The sequence below is a fragment of the Palaemon carinicauda genome, chromosome 2, assembly GCF_036898095.1.
Source record: "Palaemon carinicauda isolate YSFRI2023 chromosome 2, ASM3689809v2, whole genome shotgun sequence".
NCBI classification, from domain to species: domain Eukaryota; kingdom Metazoa; phylum Arthropoda; class Malacostraca; order Decapoda; family Palaemonidae; genus Palaemon; species Palaemon carinicauda.
In genome coordinates this window covers 159,189,533-159,206,616 of record NC_090726.1, presented here as the reverse complement: position 1 = coordinate 159,206,616, position 17,084 = coordinate 159,189,533, and the positions used below count along the sequence as shown (strand labels likewise).

Below are 17,084 nucleotides of genomic sequence, written 5' to 3'. Positions count from 1 at the left end.
CTGATCGCCATCGCGCGACCGCCGACCTGCGCATGCTGATCGCCATCGCGCGACCCTGGCATGCTGATCACCATCGCGCAACCCTGGCATGCTGATCACCATCGCGCGACCCTGCTCATACTGATCACCATCGCGCGACCCGGCGCATGCTGATCACCATCGCGCGATCGCCTTCCTGCACATGCTGCTCGCGATCGCTCACCTTCGCATACTGCTCGCCAACGCACGATCACTCACCTGCGCATGCTGCTCGATCATCGCGTCGGCATAACACAACGCGCCATCGCCAACCTGCGCGTTAGCGCTCACCAGCTCACCACCGATCGCTTGTTGATCCATATCACCAGCGGTCTTCCTCGCCCACGCGGCAGCGCGTTTCCTCGCCATTGCGCTAACGCTTGCGTTCGCCGCCTCGAACTCGCTCTCATCCACCTGCCCACCCTCACGACCGCTTGCCTGCGCGCCCGTGCGACCGCTCGCCTGTGCGCCCGCGCGACCGCTCGCCTGTGCGCCCGCGCGACCACTCGCCTGCGCGCCCACACGTCCACGTGCCTGCACGTCTACGCTCATGCACGTCCGCGCCCATGCTCTTCAATGTTCGCCCACGCGCGAACCAACGGTTTTTCCATCGCGCGGACGGATGGTGTTCCGTCGCGCGAACCTACAGTGTTTCTTCGCACAAACGTCGGCTTATTTCTTGCAGTATCCATTGCTCGTCTATGGGTTATCGCTCGCCGACCACCAGCTCTCGCCCTTCCTACCACGCTCGCCCTCCTTCTGCGCTCCTTCGCTCACCTTTGTTTGCGTTACCGCGCATGCGCGCTTCCACGTTCGCCCACGCGAAAATCTTTGAATTTCCGTCGCGCGAGCTCCAGGGCGATTGCGACCACGATTCCCAATGGGGTTTTCGCAGCCTGGCCAGCCTGGCGAGTTCTTCTGGAGCGTATTTCCAGAACACGGCCTCACCCCGTAAACGCAGAGCATGGCACTTGCAAGAATAGGAGAAACTTAAGGGAGATCTGAGCAACACTCCTCTTTCCTGAACCTGGGTTAGCCTATCCCCGTCATTCCCTGGAAGGATTTTTGGCGGGGGGGCTTTCCGTTCGAGTTTTCTCCATCGGACAAGGGGTGACTGCTTACCTCTTCCTCTGGGAGCTTACCAGGTTCTTTCCCTCCTCGGTTACGGCCCGAGATTTGGTTCAAGGAAGATCAGGGGTACTTTCCTCCTCTCGAGCTCAGGCACCTTGGCCTTTCGTCGTTAAGTATCTAACTTGCGGACAAGCTCGATGTTGTACCATCTGGACGCGCTGACTGAGGGCTTCCTTCGGGTGTCTCATCTGTGGAGGTCGACGACCTCAGACACCCTTCCATCCTTGAGAAGAGTTTGTTTTGTTTGTGCCCAAGGACAGAGACTTAGACAGCTGCTGTGCGGAGGAAATCGACTTCCGGTTTCACTCCTCCAAGGCGCTTTCTTCCAGACTCTGCAGGGCTCCAGCGCCCTTTTCTTTCAACCACGTCGGCCTAAGTTATCGGCTACGACAACTGGGACAAGGTGTCCAATTGCAGTTTCCTCCTGTCAGGAACAGATGGCACGGGAGACTCCCCCGGGGGGGGCATAGTCCTAAAAGGAGTTCACGAACTCTAGGATTGCAGGTTTTTCGCTGGGAGGATGCTTAAGGCTACTCATCCGAATGACAGCTTCCCGATGCCCATTCCCGCACAATCTCTGTGATTAGCCAAGGATATCGCGCCTGCCGTCTGTGTCAGCGAATTCAGTGTCTCTGAACCTCTATGCCATAGCGTCAGCAGAGTTGCCCGGTTGGGCAGAATGATCCATACCTTAGGCGAAGGTCTTCCTTAGGATCATCGACGGCTTCACCCCCGGCCCCCTCATTCGATCCTTTCTTGTAAGGAAGGATCTGAGAGGGGATGTCCGTAGTCGACCTCTCAGCCCTGATCAAGTTTGTCGAACAAACTTCGGCCAGCGTAGACCAGCAGAATCGATCAGACTGGTAACGAGGCGACAGGACTCCTTAAACCCTGGTTTGGAAGGACGGGTACTTTCAGTTTCCATTCCATCCATCTTCCAGGGTGCTCGTCAAATTCAGCCTAGACTGTAAGTATTCATGCTTATGATGCAGTGTGGCTATCCCGCCGTGGCATAGCAGGTTTGTTTCCCCAAAGAACTCTCCCTGCCTTCCTCTTGGCCGCTCAGGTGCAGGCTTCCGCCTCCTCTGCTTTTTGGAGGGCTGGTCAACTCCGGTAGGCTCGGGTTCGACCTTCTTCAGCGCCGGGACAAGCTTCCGGATGCTTACCATGAGTGTGGGCTCATGGTATTTTGCTTGGAGCCTTCTCTTCCTCTGCCTCAACATCTGGAGTATCTGGCCATGATATTGAGTCAACGGCCTTACCACGTTGGAAACCCCGCTTCTCGTCCGTCCAGCGAGGTTAAGCAACGTCGGTACTTGGATGGGTGACCACCTGGGGACGCCAGATTCTGTTACCACATCCTCCGAGCCTTCCTTTCGGTTGACTGTGGCAAGACTGAGGAGAGTCGCAGTACCTATTCTCAGTTAAGCAGAGCTTTCAGCCCTACCTTGGAACGTTTACTAGTTCTCCTTTCCTCATTGACCCGTCTATAGTCCGAACGGTCGCCTCAGGATAAGTTCCATGTGGGGCGATCCAAGTTCCGGTGGCTTCAGACAATGTTTAACCGGACTCCCTGGCCCTATGGGACCAGCGGAACTATTAGACCTGCAATGGGTGTTGACCTATGGAGCCTCTTGATGGTAGTGGATATTCTCGTCCTTTCCCCACATTCTTGATGCGGTTCTCGGACTCGTCAAAGGAAAGGGGGGGGGGGGCCATGTTCCGGTCCAGGCCTATGGTCAAGACCTGAAGGATACCTCTCCATCATTCAGGCAGGCTTAGGGGCCTTGGTCTGGCCCCTCTACAGATCCTACAGCTCCTGCCGAGTCGCCCCGTTGCGCGTCGACTTCATGATTCTGGCGTATTCTAACCAGCAGGGGACGCATTTTCACACCTTCACATCTTGCAGTAGGGATACCGGGATGATTGAGATTCTCTCAATACCACCATCGGCTCTCTCATTCCAGGCAGGGGAATGTTCTCTCAGACTCGCAGAGCCTCGTAGAGAGGGTGTACCTGGGGGTCTTTGACCTTGGGTAACCAGCAAATGCTGGTCTGGGGGACCTGATCGCGACAGCTTGGAACCTCAAGCTTCCGCTATTCTTCCCCCCAGTCTCAGACCCCGAGACTCTGGCAAGATGCATTCCGGTGATGGTGGGACAACTTCGACGCCTGCGTCTTCCCTCCTTTTTGTCTGTGGACAATGGGTCTCAACAAGACCAGGTTGTCTGTCAACCTTTCAATGGGAGAGCTCCACTAGGACTATGCGCAGAACGGTTTCTGGACCCTCTGCTTCCCCTGACGGAACTCCCGGGAGAGCTTCTCCCACGGCGCAGACTACTCAAGCAACCACACTGCGACATCTCTCCCGAACCGGGGCGTCGCTTCGGCTTCATGCCTGGAGACACTACGCTTCCTCCTCAAGAAGAGACAACCCGCTACAGTCGCGGTACGGAAGTCGCGTCATCTGCGATAGTAATCCACAGGGGTCTCCCAGGCAAAGTGAAGAGTCTAAGGTGGTTGGTGCCGTGGGAGATATACCTCTTCCCTTGAGGCCTCTTCTCCAGCAATAACGGTCTTATTGCCTTTCGGCGGGAGGAAACTCCTTTCCGCTCTCGGCAATGAAGCCTGTCGCTCAGCCTTTCCCTGACCTTCAGGCTTAAAGGAATAACTTTTTCCTGCCCGCTGGATCTATCCTCGCTCATGCGAAGCTACGATCGTCCCTGCCCTAGTCGGAGGAAGACCTCCAACTTGGAGCATGGCTCGGACTTTTAGACCTTTAAGAGATCTTCTCAAGACCCTTTACGACAGGCCTCGGATTGTATTCCGCCTTGGGTCTTCTGCTCACTAAGGCCACGGCCAGTGTGTAAGCAATCTTCTTGGTCTCTTACTACTCCCCCCTTTCTAAGGAAGAGGGGAAGGCAACATTCAGGCTCGCTCCTGAGTTGTTGGCTAGACTCAGAATCTGGGGGTCCCGGCCCTTCGGTCCGATTCATTCAAGATTTCGAGTCTCCATTCTGTATCTGATGTCCCAAGACCTTCTCTTTCTTGCCAGTAAAGGAATCGAGAGGTTAGCACTGGGAACAGCTGCAGTTTGTCCTCAGTTGCAGCCAATTTGGGAGCACAAGGAGGACATGGGGGGAGAGTCACCAGTATACCTCTTCAGCCCGGACTCAAGGACATTCATCTCGACCTGTCTCCAGACCCTCCCCCGTCACGTCGCCCTACAGCACGATGTTGGATACATCGCAACGTCCCTCGCCTTCGAGTAATACTACTCTGTGACGCAGGTGCTACAAGCTGGAGTCTGGAAGCGTCTAATGACCTTCGCAGCCCGCTTCCTGCAGGGCGTGACCCACAGGAGTCTCGATACGTTTTCTATCGCTCTGTGGTGGCTACACAACAGCTGGTCTAACCTCAGGCTCCTTTTTGGACAGGTAGCAGAAGGTTGAGGGCATTGTTATCAGGTTTTAGTCTGCATGAACGAAAGAAGTATGTCTGGCCCTTACTTCTTTCTTCATCATCCCCTCTACGGGGAAGCAGCATCCTGGTCTCTGCATAGCTGACCTCGAATCTCTGCAGGTAAACCATGCTTCCTTGTGTTCCGAGTATTGAGTCAATACTGTCGCGTCCCCCATACCCTGACGAGGTGGTATTGGGAACGTCCTAACCCAGAGTTCCTTCTGGAACTCCAGGTCAACTGCCTAGGACGGGTCACACTTCTTCCTTCACACACAAGCTTACGTAGGCCACATGGTTCCTTGTGGAGCAAGGAACTTGTGAGGTGCAGGGACTCCTTTTCTCGAGTGCGACTCACTCGGATTCTGAGTCCCCGGGTAAAGCCAAAGCCAGTATGGCTGGGGACTTTCCACCCTTCCTAAGGGGTAAGTCACCCTTTGTAAATAGCGTGGTTTGTATTTCGGTTACGGAACAAATTACAAATTTGAAGCTAATTTGTATTTTTCCTAACCATACAAACCTTAGCTATTTACACATATTTGCCCGCCAGCCCTGTCCCCCAAGACAAGTCCTACCTCTAAGTGAAAGTGAGTATTCACCTGTGTGTGAGGGGGAGGAGGGGTAGCTAGCTACCACTCCCCTACCCCCCCCCCCTGCTAACTAGCGCGGGGGTAATACACCCTCGTTAAATTCTAATGGCTCGCCATTTCAGCTACGCTAAAAGGTAACCCTTTGTAAATAGCTAAGGTTTGGATGGTTAGGAAAAATACAAATTATCTTCGAATTTGTCATTTTAAACCAAAAAAATATGATAGGTTACAACATGTAGACTTTTAAAACCTTCCCTTTAACTTAATGCATACAGTACAGTACTAAACTATAAAACAGGCAAAAATACAGTATTAGAATGTGAGAATATTAAAGTAAAAAATAAAGATTGTTACTGTACTCACCACGAAAGAAGTTCAAGAAAAACTTGAATGATGATGGCGATGAATTTGCTGCACAGTAGAAATGATGATGATGAAGCTGATGATGTGTTCTACTGTGCAGCCAGGTAGTATTTTACGTCTCTTCAGACGGAGGTGTCTTTTCCTGGTACACCTCTTCAACTTCTTCAATTTCTTCCGAAGGCGTAGTAGCAGGAGGAACTGGCTCTTTTTTGCGAGGCTGGAAGAACATTGTGATCGGAAGTTGTTGCCGCTGCTTCTTTTTTCGATCTAAGAGCATCTTGTAGGGAGTCATTACTGTATGTCATCAACCTTGTTGCAGAATTGCATCGACCGAACCATATCCTCGTCCCACTCTTGCAACATTTCTTTCACCTCCTTTATATGGTTGCAGACCTTGGCAAGCCGTTCTAGTGTTAAGCCCGTTTCTTCGACATTTTCTTGGGTCTCTTCCTGGGTTTCACTCTCTTCTTCGCTTGCCGATTTCGTCAGGTCTTCGAGGTCTGCGTCAGTTAGGGGCTGGGAATGGCAGTCCAACAACTCGTCGACGTCTTCAGTTGTCATTTCGCCAAACCCGTCACCTCCAATTATGGCAGCCAACTGCACAGATTTGCGTACTGCAGAGTGTTGGATTTCAGCAGGTGTAAATCCCTCGTCGTCGTAAACAATCTCGGGCCACAACTTCTTCCAGCTCGCATTCACAGTTGCAGGTTTCATCTCTTGAAGTGCCTTCTGAATATTCTTCAGGCACGTGGCTATGGTGTACTGCCGCCAGTACGCCTTCAAGTTAAAATCTTCATCCTCATCCTCTTGGGCAGCATCCACACACGCAACGAGGTCCGCCAAGGTATTCTTCGTGTAGAGGGCCTTGAACGCCGTGATAACCCCCTGGTCCATCGGTTGAATTAATGACGTGGTGTTGGGTGGCAGGAACTCAACCTGAACGCCCTCACGCGACAGGTCAGTTGCGTGTCCACCAGCGTTATCCATAAGGAGAAGGATCTTGAATGGCAAGCCCTTCTCTACGAGATATTCATTGACTTGCGGGATGAAACACTGGTGGAACCAGTTGGAGGTCAGCATCTTCGTAATCCATGCTTTTGGATTATGCATCCAGTACACGGGAAGGAGATTCTTATTCTTATTTTTCAAAGCGCGAGGATTTTTCGACTTATAAATAAGCCCCGGCTTTAGCATAAATCCAGCAGCATTGCCACACATCACGAGGGTAATGCGATCCTTGAATGCTTTAAAGCTTTGGCTTCCTCTTTGAACAGGAAAGTTCGCGACGGCATTCTCTTCCAAAACAAGCCGGTCTCATCCATATTAAAGACTTGTTCCGGCTTGTATCCACCTTCGGCGATAATATTCTTGAACGTCTGGTTCACGTAAGTTTCAGCAGCGGCAGTGTCAGCCGAAGCAGCCTCCCCATGCAGGGAAACGCTTTTCAGGGCGAAGCGTTTCTGAAACTTCGCGAACCATCCTTTGCTGGCGGAAAAACGTTGTTTCTGAGGCTGGGAATCAGTGGATGTCCCTGGTTGAGGATCATCTGCATCATCATCTTCTTCAGCATGGTTGCCATCGTCGTCTTGAGGTTCCTTTGCAGCAAAATTCTGATACAAGCTCAAAGCCTTTGTTCGGATGGTGTTTGTATCCGAGGCTATGTTCTTCTTCCGGCAGTCGGCAATCCACACAGCTAAAGCACCTTCCATGCGTACGATCGTTTTATTACGCGTGGTAACGACTCGCTTCGCTGATCTGCTAAAGGTGATTGCAGCCGTCTTTCTAATGTTCGCCTCGTCCTTCTTGATATAGCGAACAGTAGATTCGTTGATCCCAAAATGGCGCGCCGCAGACGCGTAACTTCTACCATCTTTTAACATATCGAGAAGCGTAACCTTCTCAGCAATCGTCATCATCCTTCGGTGGCGTTTAGGCTCACTACCAGCCTTAGTAGAAGCAGAACGCTTGGGAGGCATTGTACAGTAGGATTTGACAAAAAGTTCAACTTAAAAAGGTCGCGCACAGCACAGATTAAACTTCACAAACTTAAGAACGTCTACTCAGTGATACGCGGGAACAGAGAGTGGACGACCCGGGCCCGCGAGAACCTAGATGCTGGAAGCTGGAGATGAGGGCAAAACACCAATCACAGGCTAGATAACAAAACTTGTTCTGATTCGTCATCTATCAGTGCTTGAACCAATCACAACCCGTCTTACAGTATATGATGCGTAGGTTACCAACTCATACAAGATACCCCGCGCATACCGTACGTACAGTATTAATAATAATAATAATAAATAATGATAATAATACAGTACAGTACTGTAATAATAATAATAATAATGATAATAATAATAACAATCATAATTTTATTAACAACAACAATAATAATAATAATAATAACAATAATAATAATAGCTTTACGTATGCTATTTTATTCTTTTGTAGGATGTGTGTGTGTCTCTCTCTCTCTCTCTCTCTCTCTCTCTCTCTCTCTCTCTCTCTCTCTCTCTCTCTCTCTCTCTCTCTCGTACGCTTATTCGAAATGTGATTTTTGCAACAAAGAATATTATTGGATGCAGTACTACGTACGTATACATACAAAAGATTCATGGAAAAGAAGCACATCCATTACATTTGTAGTACGTACAGTAGTAGCCATCAGCAGCCTTACACCATTCTAATATTTTATGACTGCATCTGATTTGCGTTTCATGTTCGATTTAATTTTACTACGTACTGTATACAGTACTGAATTATCGTTTGATAATAATACAGTAATAATAATAATAATAATGATAATAATAATAACAATAATAATTTTATTAACAACAACAACAATAATAATAATAACAATAATAATACACGTAATAGCTTTACGTATGCTATTTTATTCTTTTGTAGGATCTCTCTCTCTCTCTCTCTCTCTCTCTCTCTCTCTCTCTCTATCTCTATCTCTCTCTCTCTCGTACGCTTATTCGAAATGTGATTTTTGCAACAAAGAATATTATTGGATGCAGTACTACATACGTATACATACAAAAGAATCATGGAAAAGATGCACATCCAGTACATTTGTAGTATAGTAGCCATCAGCAGCCTTACACCATTCTAATATGGTATGACTGCATCGGATTTGCGTTTCATGTTCGATTTAATTTTACTACGTACTGTATACAGTACTGTATTATCGTATGATCACATTCTCTTTTCGTGTTTTATTTCTTTCTGTGCTGAATTATATATCATATGTAATGCAATGAACAATCAGTAAGAGCAGATATTACTAATTACAGTATTAATGGAATTACAGGTAACAAAATATCGTATTTGGGGGTCTTCAGATTTCGCGGTATTTTCGAAATTTCCGGAAAATCCGCGATATGTATATATATATGGGTTATGGAAAAAACCCGCGAAGTGGTGAATCCGCGATGGTCGAACCGCGAAGTAGCGAGGGTTCACTGTAGCTATAGTCTCTGTCGTCCGGCAGATTTTTCATAACTCGCAGCAACCGCCGAGTGTTGGTTGTCCGGTTAGGTGGTTGACAAACCTTACAGGGTGGTACTTGGAATCATTCCCGTTTTCTGTTCCGCAGATCATCTCTGCCGGTTGGACTGACAACATCGTTGGTCCGCCATCGGAGTTATTAACTCGCTTTCCCTGTGTCGCTGTATTGGACTTATTTTTTGGTGATGTATACTGACCTGTGGATTGGCAATCGCTTTTGTGATTTATTCTTTTGACTGTTTTTTGAGTACGATGTCTGATAAACTGCATTTTCGTGTATGGGTGAATGAGGAATGCAAGGTGAGGTTACCAAAAGTTTCGGTGGACCCTCACACTGTTTGTTTGGGGTGCAGGAGTTTTGAGTGTGCCCTGGATAAAAGGTGCAAAGAATGTGAGGTTTTAGACGAAAAGAAATGGTTGGAAATGAAATGCTATGTGCGTAAGTTAGAATTAGATTAACTCAGGAGGGCTTCTAAATCTAAATCTAAGTCTGCTAGTGAGGTTAGCTTACACATTTCTTTTGACCCCTTAATTACTAATTCTTCGGTAGAAGTTGAACCTTCTCCTGAGGTAGTAGCCCCTGCTCCTTCTACAGGAACGGTAATTATGGATGACCCTCAGTACGCTAGGATGGCGGCTGAGATGAAGGCTCTTAAGGACCAGCTTGCAGCCTTGAAAGGTAAGAGTGCAAGTGGAATTAGTGCTTGTGAAAGTGCAGTGGAGGTGGCGACTGATCAAACCTGTCACGCTCCTAGGTCTAGACCTCTACCAAGCTCCCAGGACCAAGGGAGAAGGTACGTCGACGGCTGCAAGGGAGTTAGAGGTACGTATCCTCGGTCAGCCGTCGCCTCAAGCAGTCCTGTTGCTGTTTCCCAGGCTGCTCGTGACCGCCACGGTAAAGGCGTGTTGGAAGTGATAGTGTCTTCCCCGAACCCCTCTCCTAGACGCAGATGGCAGTATGAGGCTTCGAGGCCGACTAAGAGAAGGTGGATACAGCAAGCTGACCAGACCCGTTCTCGCTCTCCCCTTTCAAGTAGCCCGGAACCTTTTCCTTCCGACGATGACTGGATCGCCTCTCCTGCGAAAAGGTCTAAACCTAGATCGGATGTTTCTCCGCAGGACGATGGAAGGAAGGAGAGATCTCCTCTTCCTTCAGGTGACGGGGAACCCTTGAGAGAACCTTCTGCTACCAGCGTGACTCGGCAGCCTTCGCCTTCGGAATCGCGAGACCCAGCAGCGGTTGCGAAATCTTTCATGACTGTTATGCAAGAACAACTGGTGTCACTTGTTCAGGCTTTTAGCCGCTCTCCCCCCCCAGTCGGGCAGGCGTAAGGATGACAAATTACCAGTGAAGAAATCGGCTAGTAAGAAGTTATGTCACTCCTCTCCCAGGGAAACGCGCCACAATTCGTCAATCGCTCGACGCCGCATTTCTCCTTCCGCTAGACGACGACAGGACGCTTATGATTCTCGTCGTCAGAACGCTTCCGTCTCCCGCTCGCGACGTCAGGACGTATCCAGCCTGCCTCTCCGGGACGCTTCCATCTTGAGATATCAGGACGCATCCAGTCCTCGCCGACAGGACGCATCCGGCAATCTGCTTTACTCCTCGGATGCAGATAAACAGCTGGAAGGAAGTGATCCTTATGCAAGCCGGATTGAAAGTAATCGGGATGTTAAAGGAACCGCCGACTTAGTTCCTTCGGCCCAAAGGGAGACAGAGTTGGAAGGAATGCAGGACTTGGAGGATATTTCGGAGGACGATGATAAACCTGCTAATGCGGCTTCTGATTATAAGGTTCTCTCTCGCTCCCTCCTTGAGCTGTATGGAGAGGAGTTTAAACCTGCTGCCCCTCGTTCTCCTAAGTCGCAGTTCAGCAGGAAGAAGTCGAAGAAGCAGTCAGCTTTCATCAAGATGAAACTGTCCATTTCGGCAAGGAAAGCTCTCGCTAGGATTGATAACTGGCTGAAGGAGCGTAGGCAAGCAGTGAAGACCACCTTATCGTTTCCACCAGCTCGACTTGCATAAGGCGGGCATGTGGTATGAGACTGGAGAAGCTCTTGGCCTGGGAGTACCTCCCTTCTCCCAGGGGGACTTCTCCGGCATTGTAGATTCTTCCAGAAGACATGCCCTGAACTCTGCTAAGGTGATGTGGTCTATGTCAGAGCTAGACCACCTCATCAAGGGGATCTTCCGATCCTTCGAAGTGTTCAGCTTTTTAGACTGGGCTCTTGGTACACTGGCCAGGAAAACATAACTCTTACAAGCCACAGAAGACCTAACCAGTATTATGGCCTGTATGGATAAGGCTCTTAGAGATGGGGCAAACGAGTCGGCTTCCCTGTTCTCTGCGGGAGTGCTTAAGAAGAGGGCTCTATTATGTTCCTTCACGACCTGGGCGGTTACGGTCGCGCAGAATGTGGAGCGCCTATACGCCCCTCTCTCGGAACATCTTTTTCCTGAGTCCCTAGTCAGGGACATTACCCTTTTGCTGTCACAAAAGGCTATGCAAGACCTCCTGTCACGCTCCCCAAGGAAGGCTTTACCGGTGATTCCGTCATCCTTGAAGAAGGAGGAGAGGAAAGTTCAGCAGCCCTTTCGGGGTAGAGCTTCTACTAGAACGGAGTTCAGAGAAAGAAGGCAGGAGACGGGCAGTAGAACGAACAGAGGGTCGTTCAGGGCCCGCGCCAGGAAATGAAGCACAAGTTCTCCAGACAGCGGTAGGAGCAAGGCTGTCACATTTTTGGCATGCCTGGAAGGAAAGAGGGGCGGATGCCTGGTCGCTCTCGGTTATAAGAGAGGGGTACAAGATCCCCCTCTTGAAGAAGCCTCTGCTTTCAAGAACACCTCTAGCCTTAGTGGCGCAGTACTCGAACGCCGTGAAACAAGGGGCGCTACTGGAACTTGTTAACCAGGTGCTGGAACTAACTTCCCCAGGGTTCTACAATTGCCTGTTTCTGGTGCCCAAGAGCTCGGGTGGATGGAGACCTGTTCTAGATGTCAGCGCACTGAACATCTTTGTAGAAAAGACAAAGTTTACCATGGAGACGACTCAGTTGGTGCTGGCAGCGGTACGTCTAGGGGACTGGATGGTGACTCTGGATTTACAGGACGCTTACTTTCATATCCCTATCCATCCGACTTCAAGAAAGTTCCTAAGATTTGTAGTCCAGGGTAAATGCTTCCAATTCAAGGCCCTTTGTTTCGGCCTCAACATGGCCCCTCAAGTTTTCACCAGAGTAATGGCAAACGTGGCGGGATGGCTTCATCAAGAGGGGATAAGAGTATCCCTATACCTGGACGACTGGCTGATAAGATCCCGGTCGAAGACAAAGTTTCTGGAGGACCTACACAAGACTTTTTTGATGGCCCAGGAACTGGGTCTCATCATCAACAAGGAGAAGTCCCAGACTGAACCGAGTCAGACGATTCTTTATTTGGGGATAGTTCTGGACTCAGTTCGTTTTCGGGCTTCTCCCTCCCAAGAAAGGCAGACCAGGTGCCTTGGGAAGGTGCAGGAATTCCTGGGGAGACAGAAGTGCTCTGCGAGGGATTGGATGAGTTTGCTGGGCACCCTCTCCTCGCTCGAGCAGTTTGTCGCCCTGGGAAGATTGCATCTCAGACCTCTACAACACTTCCTTTCAAGAGTGTGGGACAGGAAGAATCAGGAGGACTCCTTTTTCTTCACCATTCCAGCAGAGATCAAGAGTCATCTGAGTTGGAGGCTGGATCCATTGATTTTAGGGGAAGGAATCTCCCTGTTCAGGAGGAACCCAGACCTAGTGTTGTTCTCAGACGCTTCGGAGTCAGGATGGGGAGCAACACTGGGAAGCAAGGAGGTCTCAGGCTCTTGGGGAGTGGAACAGAGTGAATGGCACATCAACAGGAAAGAGTTGATGGCCATTCTGTTAGGACTGAAAGCCTTCAAAGACTCGGGGAGGATAGTAGAGGTCAATTCAGACAACACCACGGATTTGGCTTACATCAAGAAGCAAGGAGGAACTCACTCTCTGTCCCTGTACGAAACAGCAAGAGTGCTCCTTCTGTGGACGAAGGAGAACGGCGTAGAGCTTTTAACGAGATTCGTGTAGGGACAGAAGAATGTAAGAGCAGACATGCTCAGCAGGAAAGGGCAGGTTCTGCCCACAGAATGGACCCTCAACCTTCAGGTTTGCCAGAGGCTGTGGAAGTTATGGGGGAGGCCTTCAATAGACTCTTCGCCTCCAACCAGAACCAAGAGGATCCCCAACTACTGCTCCCTAGTCCCGGACGAGGAAGCAATAGCAGTAAGATGCCTTTTTGATGGACTGGACAGTGATAGACACCTATGCGTTCCCCCCGTTCAAGATTATCAACCTAGTCATCAAGAAATTTGCTCTCCTCGAGGCAGAAAGAATGATCTTGATAGCTCCATTCTGGCCAGCAAGAGAATGGTTCACAGAGGTGGTGGAGATGTTAGTGGACTTTCCGAGAAGCCTTCCTCCAAGTCCAAAGCTTCTCAAACAGCCCCACTTCGAGAGGTATCATCAAAACCCCCTTGCTCTACAACTGACTGCCTTCAGACTATCGAGAAGCTTGTCAGAGTGAGAGGCTTTTCTACACAAGCTGCAAGAGCAATCGCCAGAGCGAGGAGGGTCTCTTCACAGAGAGTCTACCAATCGAAGTGGGAGACCTTTAGATCGTGGTGTAAGCAGCGCAAAGTGTCTTCAACCACTACCTCTGTGAGCCAGATAGCTGATTTTCTGTTGTTCCTCAGGCAAGACTCTTAAGCTGGCCGTATCCACCATAAAAGGATACAGGAGTATGCTTTCGGCTGTCTTTAGGCACAGAGGCATAGATTTAACGCAAGATAGAGATTTGAAGGATCTCTTAAAGTTGTTTGAAACAACCCCCGGCTTGGAATTTGGATGTGGTTTTGAAGTTCTTATGCAGCTGGAAGTTCGAACCCATCTCGCAAGCACGGCTAAGAAAACTCTCTTCCTGATGGCTCTGGCCACAGCAAAAAGGGTCAGCGAGATTCACGCTATTGAGAAGCAAGTGGACTTCAACCAGGATGGAGCAGTATGTGCGTTAAGGATCGACTTCCTCGCTAAGAATGAGAACCCATCCAACCCCTGGCCGGGGACGTTTGAGGTTCCTAACCTCACAAATGAGGTGGGCCAAAAGGAGGAGAGGCTCCTCTGCCCAGTTCGAGCCCTCAGGGCATATTTATCACGAACAAAGAATGTAAGAGGTGCATCCAGTTCTTTATGGTGTTTGGTAAAGGATCCACAAAAGCCCCTGTCGAAGAATGCATTATCATTCTTCTTGAGGGAGACAATAAGAGAAGCTCACCTCTTTTGTGAGGAGGAGAACTTCAATCTATTAAAAGTAAAGGCTCACAAGGTGAGAACCATTACAACTTCACTGGCATATCAAAAGAATATGTCAGTTAAGCAGATAATGGACACAACGTTTTGGAGAAGCAACTCTGTGTTCACTTCTCATTACCTCAGGGAGGTAAGAGTAGATTATGAAAAGTGTTACACTTTGGGCCCATACGTAGCTACTGCTTCTGTATTGGGTAAAGGAGTTACTACCTCCCCTCAACCTTAACTTTTGTATGGTATGCCTGTGATTGGGTTTTGGTTTTTATGGTTGTCTGAGGGCTCTGACTTGCGGGAACAGTGCCCTCAGTCTAGCTAGATAGTTAGATATCTATTCTGCAAGGTTAGGTGGTTAGATTGAGTAAGGTTGCAGATTATAAAAAGGGGGATAGGTAGTGCAGAAGTCTAGTCACGTTGTTGGTCTGGCCCCGTTTGACAGACTCGATTGAGTTGTTTCAGCATAACAGGTCTCCACCTGGCTGACACTCCTAAGGGAAAGCGACTCAAGAGGCAGGAACCTTCGAAGTCGACTACCTTAGCAGGTAGGGAATCTAGGTGTTTTTTCCTACGACTTATTGTTGTTTCCCAATGATGTTGGCTGTCTTTCACCCACCTCCAAATGTTGAATCAGCTATATATATATATATATATATATAAAACTGCCAGGTAAGTTCTATTCATAAAAATGAAGTTTTTATGATAAAACAAAGTTTTATGAATACTTACCTGGCAGTTATATATATATTTTAAATCCCACTCACCTCCCCTCAGGAGACAGGTCGGGCAAAGATGATCTGAGGAACAGAAAATGGGAACGATTCCAAGTACCACCCTGTAAGGGTTGTTAACCACCTAACCGGACAACCACCACTCGACGGTTGCCGCGAGTTATGAAAAATCTGCCGGACGACAGAGACTATAGCTATATATATATATATATATAACTGCCAGGTAAGTATTCATAAAACTTTGTTTTATCATAAAAAATTAATTTTCGTCCCTGAGTTTACTGCCAAGACATTGTCTCCAGAGGTGACAGATCCTATATTCGACCAATGGGGACGTGGACAACGAGTCTCCACTCAGTAACTGACGATCCATATCATCTGTTATTGTACCCAGGGAGAAGTTTGAAGATCTACCTCGAGAACGGTAGCAGTTCACCTGGGTGCCTTCACTTGTCGTCAGCACTGGGAGAGACAAGAGGAGGATCACCAAAAACATCATCTCTGCTGGATTCACAGTCATCAATTACGCTCTGAATCCAGATTCTCCTCCAACATGTCTACCCACGATGTCAGGGGCATAGCTAAATTTACCCACCGGCCCATTACCCCTTGAAGTCCTACCTCCAAACAAAATGAGCTAAATCACAGGTGTGGGAGTGGTAGCAAGCTACCCCCCACTATCTAGCGGGATGGATAGTTGACTCTCGCTAAAATTGTAATGGCTCGTCCTTACCCTAATAAATAGCTAAAGGTTTGCATCGTTAGGAAAAATACAAATTATTTTCGAATTTGTCATCCATCTTTAGGAATTTCAGTAAGGGGAAAGATGGTATTGTGAATTATGATTTTTTATTAATTTACCAGAAACCTACACTAAATAATATGTGGATTATAACTGTAGATCAGATAAATTTATCATATGAAATTGGAAATGTACCTACAGTACTATCATAGCTCATAGATTTTTATGATATACCTCATTTATTTTTTCAGTTGAAAGAAACTGAGCAGAGAGACTCTGTTCTAACACCGAAACAGCAAATAGATAGACTGCTACGTCCAGGGTCATCCTATGCCAACTTGAATCCATTTGAAGTGCTACAAATAGATCCACAGACACCTATCGAAGAGATTAAAAAGAAGTACCGGCGGGTATGTTTTCCTCTGTATTCAAGTTTCTTATGTTGATAAAACATAAAGTGTAATTGCATTTCCATACATGATTGTGTGCTGTAGACAAATGTTTTTTCCTTACAAAGTCTTCACTAGTCTTTTAATGAACAACTATTGTAATGAGTCATTGTCTTTAATACACTATCTCAATTGTATTTTATTCATAGATTTAGTTTTTTCTTTACCGATAAATTTTCATTGGTCTTGGTCTTACATCTTACTATGATCTTTGCCTAGTGTAAGCCTAGTGTAATATCTTTATGTTGATTTTTGCAAGGTGGTAATTTTTTTCAATCTCTCAATATAAACCTTTTGAGTACTACAACTATTCTGAGGCATTTTAAATATAGTAGAAGATTTATGAATTGGTTTTGAAAGATTAATCTAATTGGATTGAAAATATCTTGAATAATAGCTCCTTAGTGTTTACTGGCCTCAAATACGATTTTTTTTTTTTTTATTTGCAGTTTTCTGTAAAGTAGTCACATTAATTTATTTATAATTGTGCAGAGATTGGTAATGTGGTAGGACTGTTAATTATATCTGTCTTGTAGATGAATTTGAAGGAATCCATTTCCAGTATCACAAATTGACAAATTTAAACTCCTAATAATTTGTATTTACAAGTTGAAGTGTAGGATATGATGCATAATTATATAAAAGAGTAAGCCAGTCCTCCCTACTTCATTATTACACATTAATGTATAATTTGCATTGTCTAGAAGTCCTTTAGAACCCTTTT

General features: G+C 47.7%; 1 protein-coding gene across 1 annotated transcript in view; it reads left to right on the top strand.

Annotated features, from left to right (window-relative positions):
• LOC137628277 (dnaJ homolog subfamily C member 8) overlaps nucleotides 1-17,084 on the top strand; it is a 274,911-nt gene that overhangs the window by 20,888 nt on the left and 236,939 nt on the right. The window contains exon 2 of the mRNA XM_068359443.1: nucleotides 16,163-16,321. Within this exon, the coding sequence (XP_068215544.1) occupies nucleotides 16,163-16,321 (159 nt within the window). The remainder of the gene's footprint in view (nucleotides 1-16,162; nucleotides 16,322-17,084) is intronic.